Genomic DNA, 21284 nt, shown 5'->3' with positions numbered 1-21284 from the left:
TCCTGGGGGAGGAGATTTATCACCTCACCCAGGATGTGCATTGTTGCCGGCCCGGGAGAGCAGGGGCTCTCCCACCCAGGGGTCCAGCAACGTGTCTGCTGTGTGGCAGCCTGGGCAGCATCAGAGCAGACGTGGATTGTAGGTTAGTTGTAAGGGGGCATCTCTAAGATGCCCTCTGGGGTGCTTGGTACATTAAATCTCACACTGGCATCAGTGTGGGTTTAATGTGCTGAGAAGTTTGATTCCAAACTTCCCAGTCTTTAGTGTTGCCATTATGGTGCTGTGGAGCTCGTGTTTGATGAGCTCTCAGCACCATGTACTCTTAAATGGCAGCACTGCACTAACAGTGCCCGGGAATGGACCTGGGTACTGTAGGGGCACAGGGCTCCTGCTCCTGTGCCCACACCATGAGCATAAGGCACCCAGCCAGAGGGGTGACTGACATATGCCTTGGCAGTGTGGGTGTTGGGCATGGCACACAGAGATGTGTGCCATGTCGACTCTTCATTTTGTCCTGCACCCAGACACTCAGCCTGCAAAGGCAGTGTGTGTGTGTAAGGGTACAGGGCCCCTAAGGGTGGCACAATGAGTGCTGCAGCCCTTAGGGGCCTTCCCTGGTCACAAGGCCCTGGGTACCTAGGGTACCATTTACTAGGGGCTGACATGTGGCCAGGGTTTGCCAATTTGGAGTTTGTGTGTTTTAAGGAAGGAACATAGGCCCTGGGCACCTGATTGGCAGGAGTCCAGGGTACACTCAGTCAAAGTACATTCAGCAATTTAGCAAAAAGTGGGGGCATACCATGCAAGAAAGATGGCACTTTCTCACACTTATAGCAGCAGAAGCTGAACCCACTAAGTAAACATTTTACTCATAGTACACTTCCCCTCTCACCTTTAAGAGCTTACGTTGCATCCTTTTAACAGGCTGTGAATAATCGAAATCTACGTTATTCAGGAATACATAAACGTAATCAGGTGAAACTCAGGCAAGAACATTAACATAACAGGCTTAATTTTCCAACTGTCGTTTCACCCAAAGCCTTGAAAACCAACACTGGCAAAGCTGATAGGCTTGATTTTTGCACTCGACCGCTGACAAAGGCAATTAAAAATGCCTGCTGCAGTGTAAAACAAAAGCAAAATTAGTTGCTTTGAGTATACATTGCATGGATGGGCCTACGGGCTTGCCCTCAATTTTGGACTAAAACTGATTTACATATGTCTTTTTCCTGTCTGGTGTGGCAAGACGAGCGAAGAGAAATGGACTGGGATGCAGCCCGAGGAATTACAAGGCTGAGAATAATTCAAGCATTCAGCTCCCCCCCCCCCCCCCCTTTCCCCTCAGCTGCTTTATCGGCCCAATCTCGGAGACGGTATCCATGTTCTTCTTCCAGGAGCACAGTAATCATGTGCTTCTCCCACAAAACTGTTCTCTCACTAGACTCTGCCTTTTACGTAAGCTACTGTCAAACAAGCATTTGCAATGCAATAGGTCTCGCATTTGCTGGAGTTGGAGCTATTGGCATTGTAAATGGCAATGATGTTTATGTTTTTTTTTTTGGGGGTGGCGTGAAGAAAGGAAAAAAGTGCACACCATACCATATTATAAGCTTTTTATAGCAATCGTACAGTAAAGCTATGGCTTTGTTAACAAAGTAACTAAGCAAAGTAAACGCAGTCATGGCAAACACTACTTGGAGCCCACTTATGGATACGGAGACACTGTTTTTGCACAGGCAGGAGTGTACATTGCTGGTACTGCTGTCTGGTTTTCTCCACTTATTAGCTCACCCCCTAATATTAAAAGAAACAGAAAAAACGCTAAATTCTTTGATTTCTACACAATCTTGATGTGCTCCCTGTGCCATTCTCATGTGGGTGAAAAACTTGACTGCTACCAATTTTTTTTTTTAAAGTACTTTCCAAGAGACAATTCATTCAATATTGCTTGAGAATAACATTAACTGCGCTCAAGTTTAGGGTAGGCGCATAGATTACATGTCTGGAACTCTGAATATAACTTGAGTCAGTGGCTCTGGAGTGCCTGTCACCACTGGGCTCTTCCTGTGCATTGTTCAGAATGCGCATAAGAACAACCAACAGGCTACATCTGGTGCCAGGGTGTGTGGCAGGCGAAGAATGCCCCTTATTGTCCGTACTTGATCAGAACGTGCGTTCAAGGCAAACTTTGCTCAGATTCCAATTAATGTGCATGTAATCCAGACGTGCTAAGATTCATGCAATCTGAACTCTTTATTTTATGCTTTTCGTTTCTTCCACGAGTCTGCAACATTCTAGTGTGGAAGGGGAAAACAATGTGCGCAGGTTTGGGGGAGGAAGGCAGTGATAACACAAACTATAACATGTATTCCAACCTTATGAAAGCGTGTCCCTGTCTGTTTGTTTGCAGTGCATACAAAGAGGATGCAGGGCTGACAGGGTGTTCAGTTTCCACTGACCTATTCAACTCTTAGTCACGCCATCTCCATGAAACCGGCTGACAAGTTTCCAGACTTTTTTATTTTTCACGTTCCGTCTAATTTTCTGTTAGTTCAAATTACACGTACAGTGCCGAGGAAATACTGTCATTAAAGAAAACAGGTAACAAAAAACCTGCGTGTCTTCTTACACCAAGAGAGAGAGTCAAAAATTAGCTAGCATTCGCGCCAAGAATTTTCAATTCTATTAAGGACACGGAGGCGAGGATTATGCTTCTCTTTCTATTTATTGCTACTCACAGCAGCCAATGAAAACTTTTGTTATATAAAAAACAACAACATATCCCATGATGCATATACCACATCACTTCCTGCAGGGCCCCATAAGAGCCAGTAACACCGGAACCAGTCCTCTTTCTTTGCTCCGAACAGAAGTCCAATAAGTATTAAAGTTCAACAAGTATTAAAGTTCAACAACAGCAGCTTCCAACGTGGAAGAACACCAGACCAGCTGGGAAAACGCCACTCCGTACACCGGATTAATCCATCTTCTTGTCAGATCCTGAAAGAACAGAAATAAACAACCCGTAACTTCTGTAAAACAGAGTATATACAACACAGGTGGGCAAAAATTACATTACAGTAATTTAACCGGGTGGGATAATCCTCGCCTCCGTGTCCTTAATAGAATTGAAAATTCTTGGCGCGAATGCTAGCTAATTTTTGATTCTATTACAGGACCGGAGGCTTCGTATTATGCTAGTTTAACGCTGAGTAAAAACCACAGAGGATATATCACCCACCGGTTTATCATAAAATTGTTTAAACGTGGATTCAGACGACCAGTCTGCAGAATGCATGATAACTTGCACCGTAGAACCCAGCATGAAAGTTTTAGAGGCCATGGCGCCTCGAACAGAATGTGCACCAAATACTTGGGTATCCACCCCTGCCTCCTGCATAACATTTTTCAGCCATCGGGCTATGGTAGCCGCAGTAACAGGTTTATACGGTTTTTGAAGAGCTATCAACAATTGTACCACACCATAAGGCCTGAGAGACCTGGTACATTCTTCATAAGCCTTGAGGCATTGAACCACACAAAGTTTAGCATTATCTGGAAAAGCATGATAATCCACACTACGTGACATTGTCTTTGTTCTGGAAGTGATCGAGAATGAGACTCCCTCTGGAGTAAATACTCTACCTGTAATATCGAGCGCTTTAACATCCGAAGAACGTCTGCAAGCTGCTAGGCAAAGTAACATGGCCAGTTTGGCCGACAACTGTTTCCTGGACAACCTATTGTTGTCCGGCCAACTATTGAAGAGAGACAGAACCAGTGAGACGTCCCACAAAGAGGAATACTTTGGTTTGGGCGGATTGGCTACTCTAATGCCCTTTAGGAGTTTACAGATTAAAGGATGCATCCCGACAGGCTTGCCCTCGATCTGAGAGTGGCCTGCCGAGATGGCGGAGCGGAAGTTATTAACCGAGCGGTAGGCTAAGCCTTGCGACGCCTTCTCCGAAAGAAAATTTACAATATAGGGCAGGGGTACTCACAAACTTTCTGTCGGGGGCCAAAATTACAGTGTGGTTAGTGGCCGAGGGCCGCACTGGTAGGGGTGGAGTCAGTGGGGGCGGGATCAGTGGGGGCGGGATCAGTGGGGGGCGGAGCTAGAGTAAAAAAAAAAAAACTTCCAAAACATGATTAGGCAATGCTGTATTTCACAATCAGATGCAACTACAAAGAGCACATTTTGATAATACATTTTTATTTGAAGGCATTTAGTGAAAGTAGAACAGCAAGTACAAAGGCAAACATGATGGGGAAAAGTCTTTCCCAAGGCACAGAGTTTATCCACTAATTTTACATTTCATGTCCGCAATTAACTTCTTGTATTCTGAAACCTTTTCAGAGAGTGCAAGTCTCATGAGGTGATCCAGATGTGCATCAGTCAGTTTGTTTCTTAGTTTGTTTTTTATAGCACCCATTGTAGAAAAGGAATACTCGCATACAAATGTGGAGCCAAACATGCAAAGTATTCTCTGTGCCAAGGTAAAAAGAATAGGGAATTTCTCAGGTGGCACACTTTGCCAGAACTCTTCTGGTTCCTTCCCCAAGAAAGAGGACTCGAGCACAGAGCTGAATTGCATGTCAATTAGTTCCATCTCAGCTTGTGCCCTTTTCAAACCAAGAAGTTCAACAGCTTCAAGATTCCTTGCACTAACCATCCATGGATTTTCTACAAGTCTGAAAAGTGGGGTGAGAACTCTGAACTGCGAAAATCTCCTCTTAATGTCCCCAGACACTTCCTCCAGATAAGTACACAGATTGAGACTGGACAACATTTCCTGAGCTTTTTCAACCCTCTGTGTTAAAGCCTGCAACTTAGGAAAGTGTGTGAGATCACCATCGTTCATCTGCTCTCGGAACAGCTCGAGTTTACTTTCGAAGGAGTATATGGCACTCATCATTGAGGACACAAGTTTCTGTCTACCTTGAAGTGCCAGATTGAGTGTGTTGAAATGTGAGAAGATGTCACACAGAAAATGGAGCATGGTGAGCCATTGCAAGTCATATAATTCTGGGAAGGACTGCCCTCGGCTGATTACAAATTGTTCAATTTCAGGAAGCAAACTAATAAATCTTTCTAGCACTCTACCTTTGCTCAACCACCTAACCTCAGTATGCAACAACAGATCTGCATATTCACTTTCCGCATCCCTCAGCAATGATTTAAAAAGTCTGTGGTTGAGTGCTTTCGCTCGAATATAATTAACAATTTTAACGACTTGCTTCATAACCTCATTTAGTTGCCCTTGTTTTATTTTGGCGCATAATGCTTCCTGATGGATTATACAATGATAATCAATTAAAGTGGATGATTGAAGTTTTTTCCTTAACAGAGATACAAAGCCCTTCTCATGTCCAATCATGGAGGGTGCCCCATCTGTAGTGACACTTACAAGATTGTTCAATGGCAGGTGATGAGTATCAAAGAAATTACACATGCTGGCCAATACATCCTCTCCTCTTGTGTGACCATGCAATGGCAAAAGGCAGAGTAGCTCTTCCTTTGGAATGATTCCTTGTTCCAAATACCTCACCCAAATCATTAACTGTGCCACATCACCTACATCTGTTGACTCATCCACAGCAATGCTAAAGAAAGGGGACAGCTTGACTGCATTGATGACCTGCGCTAGAACATTGTCACCCATTGACTCGATGCGACGTGTGCATGTGGAATCTGACAGTTGCAATGCACCTATTTCCTTCATAATGTTTGCTTTATTAGGATAGTTGGCAAATAAAATGTCTGCTGCCGAGAGAAAACACTTCTTAACCAGCTCTGCTTCTGTAAATGGCTTTTTATGTTTGGCAAGTAAGTAGCAAATTTGGAAGGATGCCTCGGTTACTGCCTCGGATTCTTTCATCTGGCACAGAAAGAGCTTTTGTTGGGATACAAGTGCTTCCTTTAGTGATGCCACCTTCGCAGAACGCAGTTTGGAGTTCAGTGGATAGTTTGCAGTGTATCCAGAGTGCCGCGTTTTGTAGTGCCGTTCCAGATTATATCTCTTAAGCACATTTACTTTCTCTTTGCAAAGCAAACAAGTGGCTTTTTCTTTTGGCCATTCCACAAACAAGTACTCTTCTTCCCATGCTTCCTGGAAGGTCCTGTGTTCACTCTGGATCGATCTGGGTCGTTTGCAAGGCTTGGAAACTGGACTGTAGGCCATTGCGGAGCTCTCCAGCTACTTTGTTACTACACAATAAGTAACACGGACCTGGATTCGGATTTTGCGCCCGACAGCACCCTACGACTGGTAGACCGACACACTCCACGACCGATACTGCGTCACGACCGATGGACCAACACCACTTCGCGCAACAGATCTGTGAGCAACATCAAAGTAATGTTTTGTTTAAACATACAACATAATGGGTAAACCTGCACATGTCACTCAATAGGGATTTGAAATAAATGGCATGCCCAGACACGTATTTAAAAGCACACGTTCACGCGCAGGTATCTTGGCGCTAAATAACAGATGTTTGTTGCTACCCAACTCATTTTATCGACCTCAGATGCATGAAGGGCAGGACCCGCCAGGATTTGACCCTGTGACCATGAGGTAGAACGCAGGCACCTGCAGTGGGCAAGGGGAGGGCCCTGGTTTCAGGTGGGGACAATTTTAACAAAACATTGTAGCTTAACTTTGGCCTATATGCCAGCTGGTATCTATGCTTGAGGCCGAACCCGATCAATCAACCGCCATCAATCAATGCCCCTACTTCGTGCAAATTTGTTCACGCGCAAAGCTACTTTAAAACAGAGCCAACCAAATCTCACATAATAGGATATTTTGCTGTTTATGTTTGCACTGCTTTTGTGGAAAAGGGGAGGGAAAGCGCTGATGACAGAAACTGCACGGCTGAGAGACAAATGGCTTCTGATAGCACTTTGAAGCGTATTTGGGACACGTATCCCAATTTGTCAATGTATTTTAATGTCTGAAGGCAGTGCGTGTTTTTCGCGGTGCCTGGTAGTGGGTCACAAAGGTGTGACTCATCCCTAAAACGCATCACAGCATAATTACCTACCAGGATTGTGAATCATGTTAGAGGACACTTTACTACTGATTAACATGAACAATAATTGACCACACAATCCAAAGAAAAGAAAGAGATTGTAAGGTCCTTTTGGCGCACCCAGCCATACACAAAAGGAACTAAAAAGATCTTCAGAGCGAACACAATTTACTGTCCTGCTAATAAACAATCCAGTTCTAAACTAAATATCATAACATACTCTCTGCTAACCTCATAATCATGTGCCAACATGCGAGAGATCGATGGCCTCCCCAGATTACTGCAAAAGGGGGCCCAATGCTATTGTGATGGTAGTTGTTGATATACAAATGCAAATAACATGAAATAGTATGATTACTGTTTGCTCCAAACACACGTCGATGGTCAGCCCACCCAGAGCAGCTCACCAATCCGAAAATGTATTTTCCGGTACAAGGACAACTATACTTCACATTAAAAGTTGATTCGCACACAAAACTAGCTCCCAACATATCAGAAACTGCCCTTCACTTGACTGTGATAATCATTAAAATATTGCACTTTCCCCAAACCCTAGAATAGTTTCAAGAACAGTACTATGTGAGAGACAATTTAGTAACCCACTAATAGAGAAGCACCCCCTGCGCCATCAGCTAGGTAACGGAAAAAAAAAACAGATGGGTTTCATTCACTATTAATTATTCCGGTCCAAGAACACAAATAAAAGGTATTGCGATTGGCAATCGTCTTCCATCTCTAGAAGAGCGGAGTGGGGTGAACGTGCAGCAGGGCGATGGTTGATGGGAATTAGTGGCAGTAAGCAACTGCGGGGCCCGGCAGTGGTCAAAACAACAAGCCGAGAGCGCCACGCTGCACAAGGAGGAAACTGCGGGATTGCGCAAACACACGATTGTGCAGGCCTGGGATGATCTTCTCAAAACGCTCACACCACCAGACATCGCAGAACAAGACTCACAGCCCCCCAGTGACGCTGATGTGTCCCCAGCGCAGTAAGACACTTCCTCCCCCCTACTCTACATGGCGTTTTGCGCCGCCACCAATCATGACGGGGCTACATGCAGCAAGCTGATAACTAGACAGACTGCGGGGCCCGGCAGTGGTCAAAACAACTATTTTGTGCGTACAAACAAAAACTTACCAGTTCAGGCGAAGAGACGCTTTTCCGGACACCAGGCGGCTGCGAAGGTTCTCCGGGGCTGCGGGCTGGAAGGACGACACCAGGCTGCTGCGAAGGTACTCCGGGCTGGAAGGACGACGACACCAGGCTGCTGCGAAGGTACTCCGGGCTGGAAGGACGACGACACCAGGCTGCTGCGAAGGTACTCCGGACTGGAAGGACGACGACACCAGGCTGCTGCGAAGGTACTCCGGACTGGAAGGACGACGACACCAGGCTGCTGCGAAGGTACTCCGGGCTGGAAGGACGACGTCGTCAACAGGAAGCTCACCAAAGGGCCTTTAAAAGTCAGCTGTAACTAGCGCTAGTTACAGCTGACTTTTAAAGGGCCTGAGCTTCGCGCCGGGTCCAGGTGTGACGTCAGAGAGGCAGGCAGGCGAATCGCAGGCAAGCAGTAAACAGGGAAGATGGCCGCAGGAGGAAACATTGTGAATACGTATGCAAGCGTATTCACAACGTTTGCTCCTGCGGCCATCTTCCTTGTTTACTCCAAGGAAGGGCATACCAGCATAGTGTATGATTCGAACATGGTCCGCGGGCCGCCAATGAAGGCCGGGCGGGCCGCCACTGGCCCGCGGGCCGTACTAGGAGTAACGCTGATATAGGGTAATCCTGCCCCCACGGTATCCACATGCTGTCCCATGCACTAACGAACCCAGCATCCCCAGGCTGAAGAATATCGCTTCCTGGTAGAGGGGGCCCACGCTTGATTGATAAAGCTCGCAGCCTGGTCCGAAAATCCTGGCATTTGCCAACGCTGCCTGAAAGTCTCCAGGCCATCAGGGACAGGTGCCCCGATAGAACCATCGGGTGTGTCTCCCCCTGAGGGCCCTGGAGCATGGTCGAGGACCAAGGAATCCTCCTGGGGAAGTCGCAACTCGCCTCCATCAGCAACGGGAACCAAGGCTGCGACTTCCACAAGGGAGTCACCAATATCACTTCTGCTCTCTGGCGCATCACCTGAGTGAACACTCGGGGAATGAGAATGAACGGTGGAAACGCGTAATTCAACGTCTGAGTCCACTCCTGTGCCAAGGCATCTGTCGCCAGCGCCAGAGGGTCCGGCCTCCAGCTGAAAAACTGCCGGGAGGCAAAGAGGTCGATCTCGCAACGTCCCCAAACTTCCTGTAACCACTGAACCACGCGTGGGCAAAGTTGCCAGTCGCTGTAGTCCCAGAGGTGGCGAGAGTTCCAATCCGCCACCACATTGGACTGACCCGGAATGTACTCCGCTATCACCGATATCTGGTTGGTCAGGCAATAGTGCCAAAAGGCTTTCGCTATCTCCACCAACATCGAGGACCTCGTGCCCCCAAATTTGTTGATGTACCGGACTGCCGATATGTTGTCCATCCGAAGAAGGATGCAACACGAGATCTGCCTGGGAGCCAATGTCCGGATCGCAAAGGATCCTGCTAGGAGCTTGAGACAATTTATGTGAAGATTTAACTCCTCTAGGGACCACCGTCCCCCTGTGGAAATATTTCCGCAGCGCGCTCCCCAACCCCAACGGCTGGCGTCGGATTCTATGACCACCTCTGGTAAAGAGCCGAAGATTGCTCTGCCGTTCCATGCCTCGACGTGGGCCAACCACCATTGCATTTCCTCTCTCACTTCCTGGGAAAGAGGAACCACATCCGTGTAAGAAAGGCCCTTCTGTAAGTGCTGGATCTTTAGGCGTTGAAGGGCCCTGTAATGCAGGGGCCCCGGGAATATCGCCTGAATGGATGACGCAAGGAGGCCTACTATTCGGGCAATCCCCCTGAGCGAGACCATCTGTTTGGTCAGGAACGAGCGTAGCTCCTTCTTGATATCCCGCAGTTTGGAGTTCGGAAGACAGAGTTGGGCCGTCGGAGAATTTATGACGAACCCCAGAAAATCTATCGTCTGTGCGGGAGAAAGGACCGATTTCGGTTCGTTGATCACGAACCCTAGATTCTGCAAAATATGAATGGTCATGCGTAAGTGTTGAGTCACTAGCTCCGGAGATTGAGCCATAATGAGCATGTCGTCCAAGTAGACAATCATGCGAACCCCTTGCTCCCTGAGGTAGGCCACGGCCGGTTTCAGTACCTTGGTGAAGCACCACGGTGCTGAGGAAAGTCCAAAAGGAAGGACCAAATACTCGTACCACCGGTTCCGCCATTGAAATTGAAGGAATCTGCGATGGGGACGATATATGGGAACGGACAGATAAGCGTCCTTCAGGTCCAGACGGACCAACCAGTCCCCTTGTTTCAATAGATCCGCCAACAGATGGATGCCCTCCATCTTGAAATGTTTGTAAGTTAGAAAGTGATTGAAATCTTTCAAATTGAGTACCAACCTGTAACCGCCTCCTTTCTTCTGCACCAGAAAAATATTGCTGCAGAAACCGCGAGGGCCCTCTTTGCAAGGAGCTATCGCGCGTTTCTGCAGCAATCCTTCTATTTCTGAATCTATAAAATCGCACTCGAGTTGGGAAAAAGAAAGCTGCCTGGGGCGCTGTATCTGACGGGGCGTCTGAAAAAACTCTAGGTGGAACCCCTGAACTGTCTGTAGTAACCAAGCGTCGTGTGATATCTGAGCCCAATTGTGATAGAAATACCGAATACGCCCCCCCAATGGAAGAGGAAGTAAGTCTGGAGCGCTCACCTGAGGACTCGGCGGGCTGGAATCCTCCACGATAGGATCCCTTGTTGAAGCGCCGCTTGTTGAAGCGCTGCCTGGTGGGATAAAAGGTGTCACCACGGGTGGAGTCCCAATCACCTCTGCCTCGTCCGAAATCTCCTCGCTGGGGACCTTGGGAATGCTGATGGCCAAACGAGCGTCCCCGCCCTCGTCCGGCCCTATTGAAAACACCGGCGTGGAAAACGCGCTTGATCCCGGCCTGAGCCTTGTCCAGGGTCGTGAACGTGCCCACGTACTTCGCAACGTCCTTGACAAACCGGTCACCGAAGAGGTTACCGTCCGCCAGTGGCCCAGGTTCCGCCGCAGCTAACTCTGTAAGATTGGCGTCCATGCGCATTAATATCGACTTCCTGCGCTCCGTAGATATCGCGCAGTTGGCATTCCCTAGCAGGCAGATAGCCCGTTGGGTCCAGCCTGCTAGCACGTGGGAGTCAATTGTGCTCCCCGATTCCTGCGCCTCCAGGGCCATCTCCAAAATCTTAGCTAGGGGCCCGACCACGTCCAGGAGCTTGTCTTGGCAACCCCGCCAAGCGCGATCAATCCCTTTCTTGGGGTCTTTGGCGAACTTTTTCAGAAAAGTAAGCATGCTGGGGTCAATGTCCGGCGTCTCCGCCACTTTGTCTGAGAGGTCTGGTCTTGGGCATTCTGACCGTAACCTGTTGCGCACCTCTTTATCAAACCCTTTGCGTAAGTTCTCGTGTAAGTACGCGGCCACCTCAGGAGCCGGTAACCAGTCCGATGATCTGGGGTGCACAATATCCGCGGGGTTGAAAGTAAAGGGTGTAGGAGCCAGCGGGGAGGGCTCCGCATGCTTAGTCTTCCTGGCCTTCTTTTTAGGAGGGGAGTCATCCGGGGTGTCAGAAGAGGTGGACGTAGACTCTGTGTCAGTGTCCTGAACCTTCTCACGCTCTCTAATCGGGCGCGGAAGCGCCTCGTAGGACTCCGAATGCGGCCAAGACTTATCCCGGGAGTCACCTGACATCCCTTCTGTTTGTTTAGGGAAGCCATGCTTCTTTGCAAACCTCTCCAGCTGCTTAGTGATGGGCTTTAAAGCTGTCGCCAGAGCTTGTTGTACAGTTCCCGGAACTGTTTTTTCTAGGGCCTTGTTGACCGACTCCTGGACAGAAGCATCCAGGGCCTCAACAATATTATCTTCAATGGCAGGTCCTCCTACCTCCTCTTCATACAAGGTATCATCCTCCTCATAATGCACCCACGTATCCATAGTGGAACCACACTTGTAGCGGTATTTGCTCATAAGGTAAGAGCAAGGAGGAAAATCCAAGGGGGAGCCAACCCACAGCACAGCAGCACCGGTACCTAGCTCCTCAGCAGCAGCTGTAGACAATTATTGCAGCCCACCGGGCGTAGTGGAGCCAAAGAGCAAAAATCAGATACAAGGAGGTGTGCTCCCTCCAGGCCCAGGTCGTTTTTGCAGCCAGCCAGGCGTCAGCAGTGCTCTTCGAGTGAAATCACAGCTCAAATGCTTAAAAGTGAAAGTAACAGGGTTGTTTTGACGTGCGTAGCCCAAATCCTACTAAAAAACAACCAGATTGGGCTGCGCACGTGGGAACACGAACGAAACCAAAACTACCAGGCTCCTGGTGTCAGAGCATACAAGGGAAGCCTCAGCGCCCACAAGTCATAAATCTTGCACCCGCCAAAGGCGGGGCGGTACCGGGTGCTGAAGGGAGTGAAGCGCAGCGCGCTAACTGGGGCATGCGAAGCGGCCGAGCGCCGCGTCTAATATTGTCAATTTCAAATGTTTGCGCTTTCGCGCCTCGGACCGCTCGTCGCTTGCAGTGCCCCCAACCCCACCGCGCGCTTCCGCGGTGGTCACAAAGCGCCGCAGCGGGATTCCCAGACACCTCAACCCGAAGGTTGCAGAAAAGATCCGGCGCTCTCGCCGATACTACCGCACACTCCAAGCGGCTGTCATCGCGAACACAATATAAGCATTAGCATATCAATCGATACTACAACTGCATATCAATTATAAAGCAGTGAAAAACAAATCAATTCCAATGAAAATCGGAGCTGTCAACTTAACTGTCTGCGTGAGCAGCAAAGAAAGAGGACTGGTTCCGGTGTTACTGGCTCTTATGGGGCCCTGCAGGAAGTGATGTGGTATATGCATCATGGGATATGTTGTTGTTTTTTATATAACAAAAGTTTTCATTGGCTGCTGTGAGTAGCAATAAATAGAAAGAGAAGCATAATAGGAAGCCTCCGGTCCTGTAATAGAATTGTTTTCCACTTGAACCATTCCATCGCTTTATACAGCTGATAGAAAAAGAAGATAAACTCGCCAACCTGGAACGTGGCATGCTGATTAATTGTAAGGAGAACCCTCACAGAGACTTTCAATGTAGAGCGAGGGGCAGCACTTGCCAGTGAGCGTGGCGTCAGGACTACGAACGCCAGTATGAATCCAGAAAAGTAAAAGAGGCAAAGGTGATTAGTGAAAATACAGCGCATGCGTGCACGATGGAAAAAAAGAAAGTAAAGAACATGGACATGGGCGGCCATGTTGGAGTGAGCTAGAATAAGGCAGCAAAATAGGCTCAAATTATAAATTAAGACATGAAAATGCAGACACATCCTAATACATATTAACCATAACAAGAAAGTAAACAGTGCTGAGCTAAAAGCGCAAGAGCAATAATATTTTCTTACTTGTGATAAAAGATGGGCGTCTCCTCGTTGTACCTGTTCCCACAACTAAAAGCAGAGCAGGACTGCACCATCTTCACACCGAGCACTGAGGCTGCTGCATCGTTTTAAAAAACAGGACGAACAATGCTCAAATATACGTTTTTTTGTTAAAGTATATAGCTAGTGTTTTGTGTCTTACTAAATTGAGTCAAGGAAAACAAAACAAATCCAATCCCTCTTCAAAAGAAGCCCAAACAAAGCCATATCCTACCGAACAAAAGCCCACCTGCCGATCAGCAAATCCCATTTAAAAAGAAGCCCAAACAAAGCCATATCCTACCAAACAAACGCCCAACTGCGATCGACATGGAAAATTGCAGAAAAGTTAAACCAGGACCACACTCAGATGGCGGCCAGCATGGCAGGGTCCCGCCACGCAGTCACCATGCCGCCAACGGAGGGGCCCCCACGCAAGCGGAGAAACAGTGTGGGGGGGCCGGTCCGGCGGACCCGCAAAGCACCAAACAACACAGAACGAGGAGGTGAGCGGGGCGGGCGGCCCGCACGATGAAAAAGGCGGCGGTGGGAGCATCAGAGCCCTGGACGGGATGAGGGCGAGAAGGAAGCTGCAGGGAGCTACAACAGTAACACTGGTCTCTAACAGGGGAGGCGGCGGCGGTGGCGAGGTGTGTGCTCGCGCGTTAGGCAGCCGTGGGAGCAAACACGGCAACAATAAGTCTCGTTGGCGGCAGCGCTTCGCGCTGCCACGCCAGCGAGACCTAAAAAGTGATGTGCTACCCCAAAGCAAGATAGGTTTGATAGGCATGAGGCCTGTGAACCCTGTAAAACCAGTGACAACCTCACCACGTAACCTCAAAGATATTCCTATGCTTCAATGTAAGGTCTTTATGGGAGTCACACTCATAGAGGTAAACATCCATAAGTAGACTCTCAGGGTCTCTTGGTTTTTCATACACCCCCTCACAAACACAGGTACAATCTTTAGACCAATCCAAAGATAAGATACTCACAAGGTTCTATCAAGGCTCTCCCAATTCGTCTATCAAAAGAGCTGAGACTGACTCACCCACACCTATTAGGATGGATTCCTCCTGGTGTGGTTCCCGCATTTAGGGAATGCACTCCTCTTTAACCACCCTCATCTTTCTTTGCTCCTCCTCCTGTTCAGTCTTTGGTGCTAGTTTAGCCTCCAGCTTTTTCTTTGTTGGTTTGCGGTCACAGGCTTGCTGTTTCCTCAGTGCGTCCCCTCGATATGGAATGGGCTTATACAGGCACCGGCGTCACTGTGGATCCTCCCGCTCGGTTGGGATGCCACTGATCCCGGAGCCGTGTATGACTGTGCCCCTGCTCTTTCTGAGACAGTAGGTGCTTGGTCAGGTTGATGTCCAGCACACCCTCCAAAGCAGCCTCTGAGGCCCCCAAGGGCCTTGGAGCCACTATTCCATTGACCTGATGGGTGCATGTGACGAGAGTATTTGTTCCCTCTGTTGGGCCACTGGCCCTGAAGTTGTAGTAAATGTAGGTTCGCCTCCCCCACAGTGGCCCATACAGAGAGGTGAAAGAAAGGTAACTCTTCTTTGGAGTATCCCAATATTCATTGCCGTACTGCGAGCCCTCCCCTTCACCCCTTCGAGGTACTGTAGCAGGACACCACTGTCAGAGGTAGATTATTTCTTACTCTGGGGTTGGTATGATCACTGTGTGTGTTGGAGAGACAAGTTGGTCTGTGATCCTTGCTAGGTGGGGTTATTGAGGTGAACACAGAGTGGTGAAGCATTGCCAGCTGGGCTAGGGAGTGCTCCACCTTTTATATGAAGATATACATGCATTCATTGTATTTTCACACCCTGTCCTCAGTCAATAATTCACACTCATGCTCCAGCCCATGTATCTGTGGGCTATAGGTGCTGGAAACAGGGGTCCAGTGAGTGCTGCAGAACCCCAAAAGTAACCATGATTTTGTTTTTATTTTGTTACATTTGCTGTGCGTTCAGACACAGAGGTCAAATGTCAGGCTGTGTCCTCTGACAAATTGCTGCTTATTCTTTTAAAAGGCAGGTTGGTGCTTACTTTTCTTTCTCTGATTGCAAAGTTAAAGGATTCTGTAAAGTAAACTATGGCACATTCTTGCTGGGTACAGTCAGCGTGAAAGAAAAGGCTGTAGCATGTCAATTTCTTTTCTAGCACACAAAAAACTTTAAAACCCTGAAAAATTAACTGTACAAATTTTTCAAAATATATCAGCAGTTAGGAATGTACAAATGAAGCACATTGTTTTTGGTTGAGCCTGCAAGAAAGTGCATACAGAGTCTGTTGCAAGGCATATTGTGACTTACCATGAACTTAGAAAGGCTTGGAGCCTGCCCTTTACTTACCATTTGTTAGTTTTCCTGGCCACTCTCATTTGCCTTTTTATTGGTGCCTTGTCAATTGTGATGTCTTTCCTAGACGTAGAGTATTGCCCCTTTTCAATTGCTTCAATTGCCTAGCTTCTCTGCTTCCATTGCTCGCTTTTTTCATAGCACTGCTTTTTTCTTTTGAGTGAAGCACTCCATTAGAGTCCATACCTTTTCAAGCTGTCTCCCTTGTGTACTTCTATCTCCCTGCACTCCATATTGCACTTTCCTGACTGTTTTAACCTGCAAGTTCCCTCTTGCTATCTGCCCGCCCCTGAAATTGCTTTGCTGTTCTCCACCCACCCTAACCCAAAGCACTGCTGTTCCATAACCACCTTTCCGTGTAGCTTTGCCTTACGCTACCCACTCTTCCCCTGTGTTGCTTTGCCCCTCCACCTCCTGCCCGCTTTAAAAAAACAACACTTTTGAACATTTTATTTTCTTATTTAGTTACTGATCCAACTCGGATCGGCAACTAAAGAAAAAAAACCATACATGATTTTGTAGGTGCACACATGCATGGTGAGTGTCCCTACAAACAAATACTGACATGCGTGTCAAATACTTTTCCCCCCTTATTGTCACCATTAGATATGTTGCACAGCATCTGAGATTTAAACTATTAACAAAGAGAATGGTTCACAAAGGTGAGATCGATTAGCTATTTCAATGCTTGTTGTAATTCTGAAATGTGATGGAAACAAAGATTTTAACATAATAAAAACAAATCAATACACTTTGTGATGCGCAAATGAAATATTTGCTGAATCCCAATTTCCACACATTGCAGTGCACCAAAATGCACCACCAGCTAGATCCTACAGCCTTACCACTCCTCTGATTGCATTTGCTACACTTAGATTTTTCTCAAACCCTATGGCTTCAATAATGTAACATTGATGACAGCACCCCACTTTAAAAATTGTTCAAGCACCACGGCTGTGGGCTTAAAGGGTACCATCCGGTTGCTCTCAATTGTGTAAGCTTGTTTAGACTTGCACCCACTAGCCTTCCAAGCTCTGCCAAGATTGTGTCAGGAGTAAATGCAATCTGACTACCACAGAATACGAGTTTAACAAACACTGTTGATCGGGATATGCATTGGCATACACCTGACCTCTAATTACACCTGCTGCAACCGAGTTTGACGCATGGACCCTTTAGTAGTTGGCCCTACACTTTTCTACAACCCCTTTCAGGGCTTCTAATGAAGCAAGTGCAACATTACAGAAATCAGTACAATACTCATACCTTTCCACCCCTTTATGGGCATAGCTGCATAAGTACATGCACAGGAAAGAGCAGGTGCCTCATCGAATCATCCCCTCCATTAACTTAGAGCCCCGGAACTAATTGGCTGAGTGTCTGGCCTCCTAGACTAATTGTTCCCTACAGGCAGGCCCTCATCCCTCCTACTACAGATGAGAGTCCCTTCTGAAGCTTCATAGGGCACTACAAGCCAAGTGGCGTGGAAACGGGTGATACTTGGGTTCAAAGGGCTCCTTCCTGCCCTCCCAGTGAGTAGCTCCCTGGGCCAGCTACCCCAGAGCAGTATGTCCCTTCCACAAAGTGCGCAAGACAGACAGTCTTGACCAATGCATCTGGCCTGCTCCAGGTTTGTTCCTTTAATACGATGTACATCACATATAGTAAAATGATGGCCAGAGATGAAAAATGGACATAGGAGAAAGATTCAGGTAGCGGAAACTCAGGCTAGCCTATCGTGCGTTCAGCGGAAGAGGAGCTTTCCAACTATGTACTAACCATACCTTTTATAACCAGTGCTTAAAGCAGCAGGATTTCTGGTTGCACACAGCATGCCAAGCAGACTAAAAACCTTCCCTCACACCAAAAAGGCACATGATCGATCACACTCTTCTCGAAATGCAAACACGCAGGCCTCTCCTCATAGATAAAAAGAAAAACAGCTTAATTTCATCCTTCTGTGGTGGGTCATCTAAAAAGTCATATCTTACCAGTGATCCACCTCTCCTCCACTCTGAGACACCCTTGAAGAATCCTGAGAGACCGAATGCTCAGAAGAGAAAAGACGAGAATACGTAAAGAATTGCCTCTAAAGAGAGACATTTCTTTCTAATGCTCAGTGCTGGGTTTGTTATGAATGTCCTTCCTTGAGTTCAAGTCAGGTCATTATCACATGATGTACATCACACACAGAAGGAAACTCCAACCTTGCTGGCATGCTTATCTTTTTCTGACAGTAATCTCTTTGTGCTGAAAGAAATTTGCTGCAGGGGTTGTATTACTTAAGAGGTCAACAGTAGAAATAATGAAGCAGCTACTAAGATCATGCACTCTGCCAGCGAGGAAATTGCTCAAACTGATATGTGGGTGACTACAGACACCAGAGCTTGCTAGCTTCCGATACCACCATGTTTGATTAACCCGCCATGAGCAAGCACTGTGAGAATCACCTGATGGACAGGCAGTGGGTGCAGTGGGATCCCACATTTATGAGCTGCTGTGACATTAGGCAGCATTATCTTAAGATCATGTTACAGGTGAAATTAACTGGCTTATGATAATCTGTGGGAAAAGAGTTGTCTGATGATAAGCTAACTCACATTTGTGAGCACTCAGTGGTGTGGACGGTGACATCAAAGAAGGAATGCTCAGGAGATTAAAAGCTGGCAGTGGAATACATTAAATGGTGTTTTAAGAAGACCACAACCTGGATTGGAGATCTGTTGGATTCACCTTCTTCCTACTGAACACATTTACAGATATTCCAAATTTAGAGTTTGGTGGATGGATTACACCGCCAAAAACCTGGTGGGTATCCTATCTGCCTTATTACAAGTGCATTATGCCTATGGAACGTGTAATAAGGCGGACAGGATATTCGTCACATTTGTGACAGTGTAATCTGTGCACCAAACTCTGAACACCCCTTTAAAAATGTCCTCTGTAGGTAAATAGCAACACTGATATTTAACGCTGTGGCTCTGCCAGAGTATTAGTACTTGGAGGGAAAACGTAACATGGTATTAACTTGTTTTTCCTGTCTTCAGAACTCCTGTGGCTACAGCACATATTCTTTTGTCTCTTTCGGGGCCCTTTTTGTCCTGTTTTTTCTTGGTTGCTGACGTTCCAAATTTTCCATTGGCAATGATCTGTTTAGGTAGCTTTTCCTCTCTTCCCTTCTCTGTTTCAACACATAATCCCCGTCCTCTTTGGCAATAGTGTTAAGGGGTTATTTAGAGTTTGGCAGAGACGTGTCATCCTCCACAAATTGTCATGCGCCTTAATTTTTTCTTGTTTCAGATCCACTTGGTCCCCCCAAGGTGAGTACATTGCTTCCAACACGGATGAATGCACTGCCACCCTGATGTATGCAATCAACCTCAAGCAGGCTGGGGGCGTCTCCTTTGAATACTACTACCCGGACGGTGGCATCGCCTTTGAATTCTTTGTGAGTACTACTAAATTCTTTATCATTGACTTCTTTCTCTGCTCCTCAGGGGAATATGTTTTTTATATTGCTTTGCATTGTAATGTAGCATTAATATAGCACTTCATACCCCTGACAAGGTCACTCGCTGATCTGATTTTTATTACCCTTTTGTTTGACCAAGGAAATATGCATATGGTGCTGGATCCCAATAGCCCTGATCCTGTTTTGATTTTTGATGATTGAGAGTCTGTGGGTAAATGCATGATGAAGAAATTTCTAGGCGTGTTTAGTGGCATCGTAACAAAGTTAATAGGTTTTGAGGACGTCATTTTGTTGAAGTATAATGCATACCCTTAAAATTCATAATGCTAGAAATAATTCCCTATTGTTGAGAGAAGATGTCACCAAAGAGTTGAATAAATCATTTGAATCTAATATCATAGAACCAGTAGAAGCTTTTGATTGGATTTCGTAACTGGTTGTAGTCTGGCTTAGCAATTGAAAAATGATACTTTGCATAGGCCTACATCGAGACCAATTTCCACTGCCTAGATTTTCAGAATGCAACTCTTGTTAACGGTGCAAAATGGTTTTCCTACCATAAACCTAGCTGCACCTTACCTTACTTAAACAATAACAGTGTACTAGGGATGGGAGCGGGACCCAGTGACGAAGCACGCCACCTCGGTGGGCGAGGGTCCCTGTATCCTAAAAAGGGATGCTCATTAATATGGCCCTTCCCTAGAGCACTGTTACTGTTTCAATTTATAGAAGCAGCTCACAAGCACCACAGAATTCAGAACTTCACGCTTCATTTTTATGTTTCACTTCTTTTTTTCATCCTTCGCACTGGCATATAAAATTCTTCAGAAATATTTTTCACACTTGGTAATACTTCAGTTTTCAGACACAGTACTTCTTTCACAGTTGAACTTTCTTCTTCCACCCATTTGACTTTTTCTCTTCTCTTTTTGTATACTTTGGTGAAATGCCCAATCAAATCACACCAACTGCACTTGGACATTGTCTGCTTTGAGCAAGGTGACTTTTACTGTTGCAATGATAGAATCTGGAGAACTATCCTTTATATTACTCTGTATATATCTACTGTACTCTTAGTTCTGGAAGACTTTCTATCATTTCTATCTTTCACTTTTGCAACCATTTGAGGCCCGAACACATCTCTCTTACTTGGGAATTTCAATGTTTCACACGCTTTCCAGACATTGCTGCCTTACTGACAATAGCCAAAATGTCTTTCAGTTCTGAGTCCACATTCACCCATAAATATTCTTATATAGTTGGGTCACATGAATGCATAAAAAATGGTATTTAGTTACTTCCTTCTTTAGCCCACCAAATTTACACTAAAGGGATCACTTCCTTAAGGCAGATGCATATTCATGTGTACGTTCACTAACATCTTGTTTACTCTGAAAGTCTTTATATCTCACATTGCTAATGCATACTTTGGTGTTAAACTAAGAAGCAAAATCTGCATTTGCCTTGTCTAGGACATTGACATCTCCTGCTCCCTTTTTCTTAGGCATTTGATTAAGACCTGTTATCCCTTCAGGTCCCAATGAAAGTAAACACATTCTCTTTTCTGCTCTGCAGACATGATAATTTAATAACCATTTCTTCACCTGTGGCCGTCCTATAGTTCAAAAAGTACTCCTTCCATTCAGACCAATTCATACAAGATTCCCCACAAGCTTGCAATGCGTTGATCAAAACATTTTGTGTTCTCATGGTTTTGGAAGTATCCACTCTTCACCTAATGAACTACTAGTTCACTGTTCTTGTACAGACTTGTGAACTCCATGAATGAGTAGATGAATTTGTTTTAATTATACTAGGAAAACCTACTGTCAATTGATTCCAAATTTATTATGGAGATGTGTTGTCAATATAC

The 21284-nt window shown here is 46.4% G+C and overlaps 1 protein-coding gene and 1 long non-coding RNA gene across 4 annotated transcripts in view; one reads left to right on the top strand and one right to left on the bottom strand.

Annotated features, from left to right (window-relative positions):
* The window catches only part of ELAPOR1 (endosome-lysosome associated apoptosis and autophagy regulator 1), an 850357-nt gene that overhangs the window by 439303 nt on the left and 389770 nt on the right, over positions 1–21284 (top strand). For all 3 annotated transcript variants that reach the window (XM_085643413.1, XM_085643411.1, XM_085643414.1), the window contains exon 4: positions 19240–19387. In XM_085643413.1, coding sequence (XP_085499539.1) covers positions 19240–19387 — 148 coding nt within the window. The remainder of the gene's footprint in view (positions 1–19239; positions 19388–21284) is intronic.
* Positions 1–21284, bottom strand: part of LOC146870610 (uncharacterized) — a 367507-nt gene that overhangs the window by 169136 nt on the left and 177087 nt on the right. The window lies entirely within an intron of this gene.

This window comes from Triturus cristatus, chromosome 1_1 (genome assembly GCF_964204655.1).
Source record: "Triturus cristatus chromosome 1_1, aTriCri1.1, whole genome shotgun sequence".
NCBI lineage: Eukaryota > Metazoa > Chordata > Amphibia > Caudata > Salamandridae > Triturus > Triturus cristatus.
Note: the sequence above shows the minus strand (reverse complement) of the source record. Positions and strands in the feature narration are given on the sequence as shown.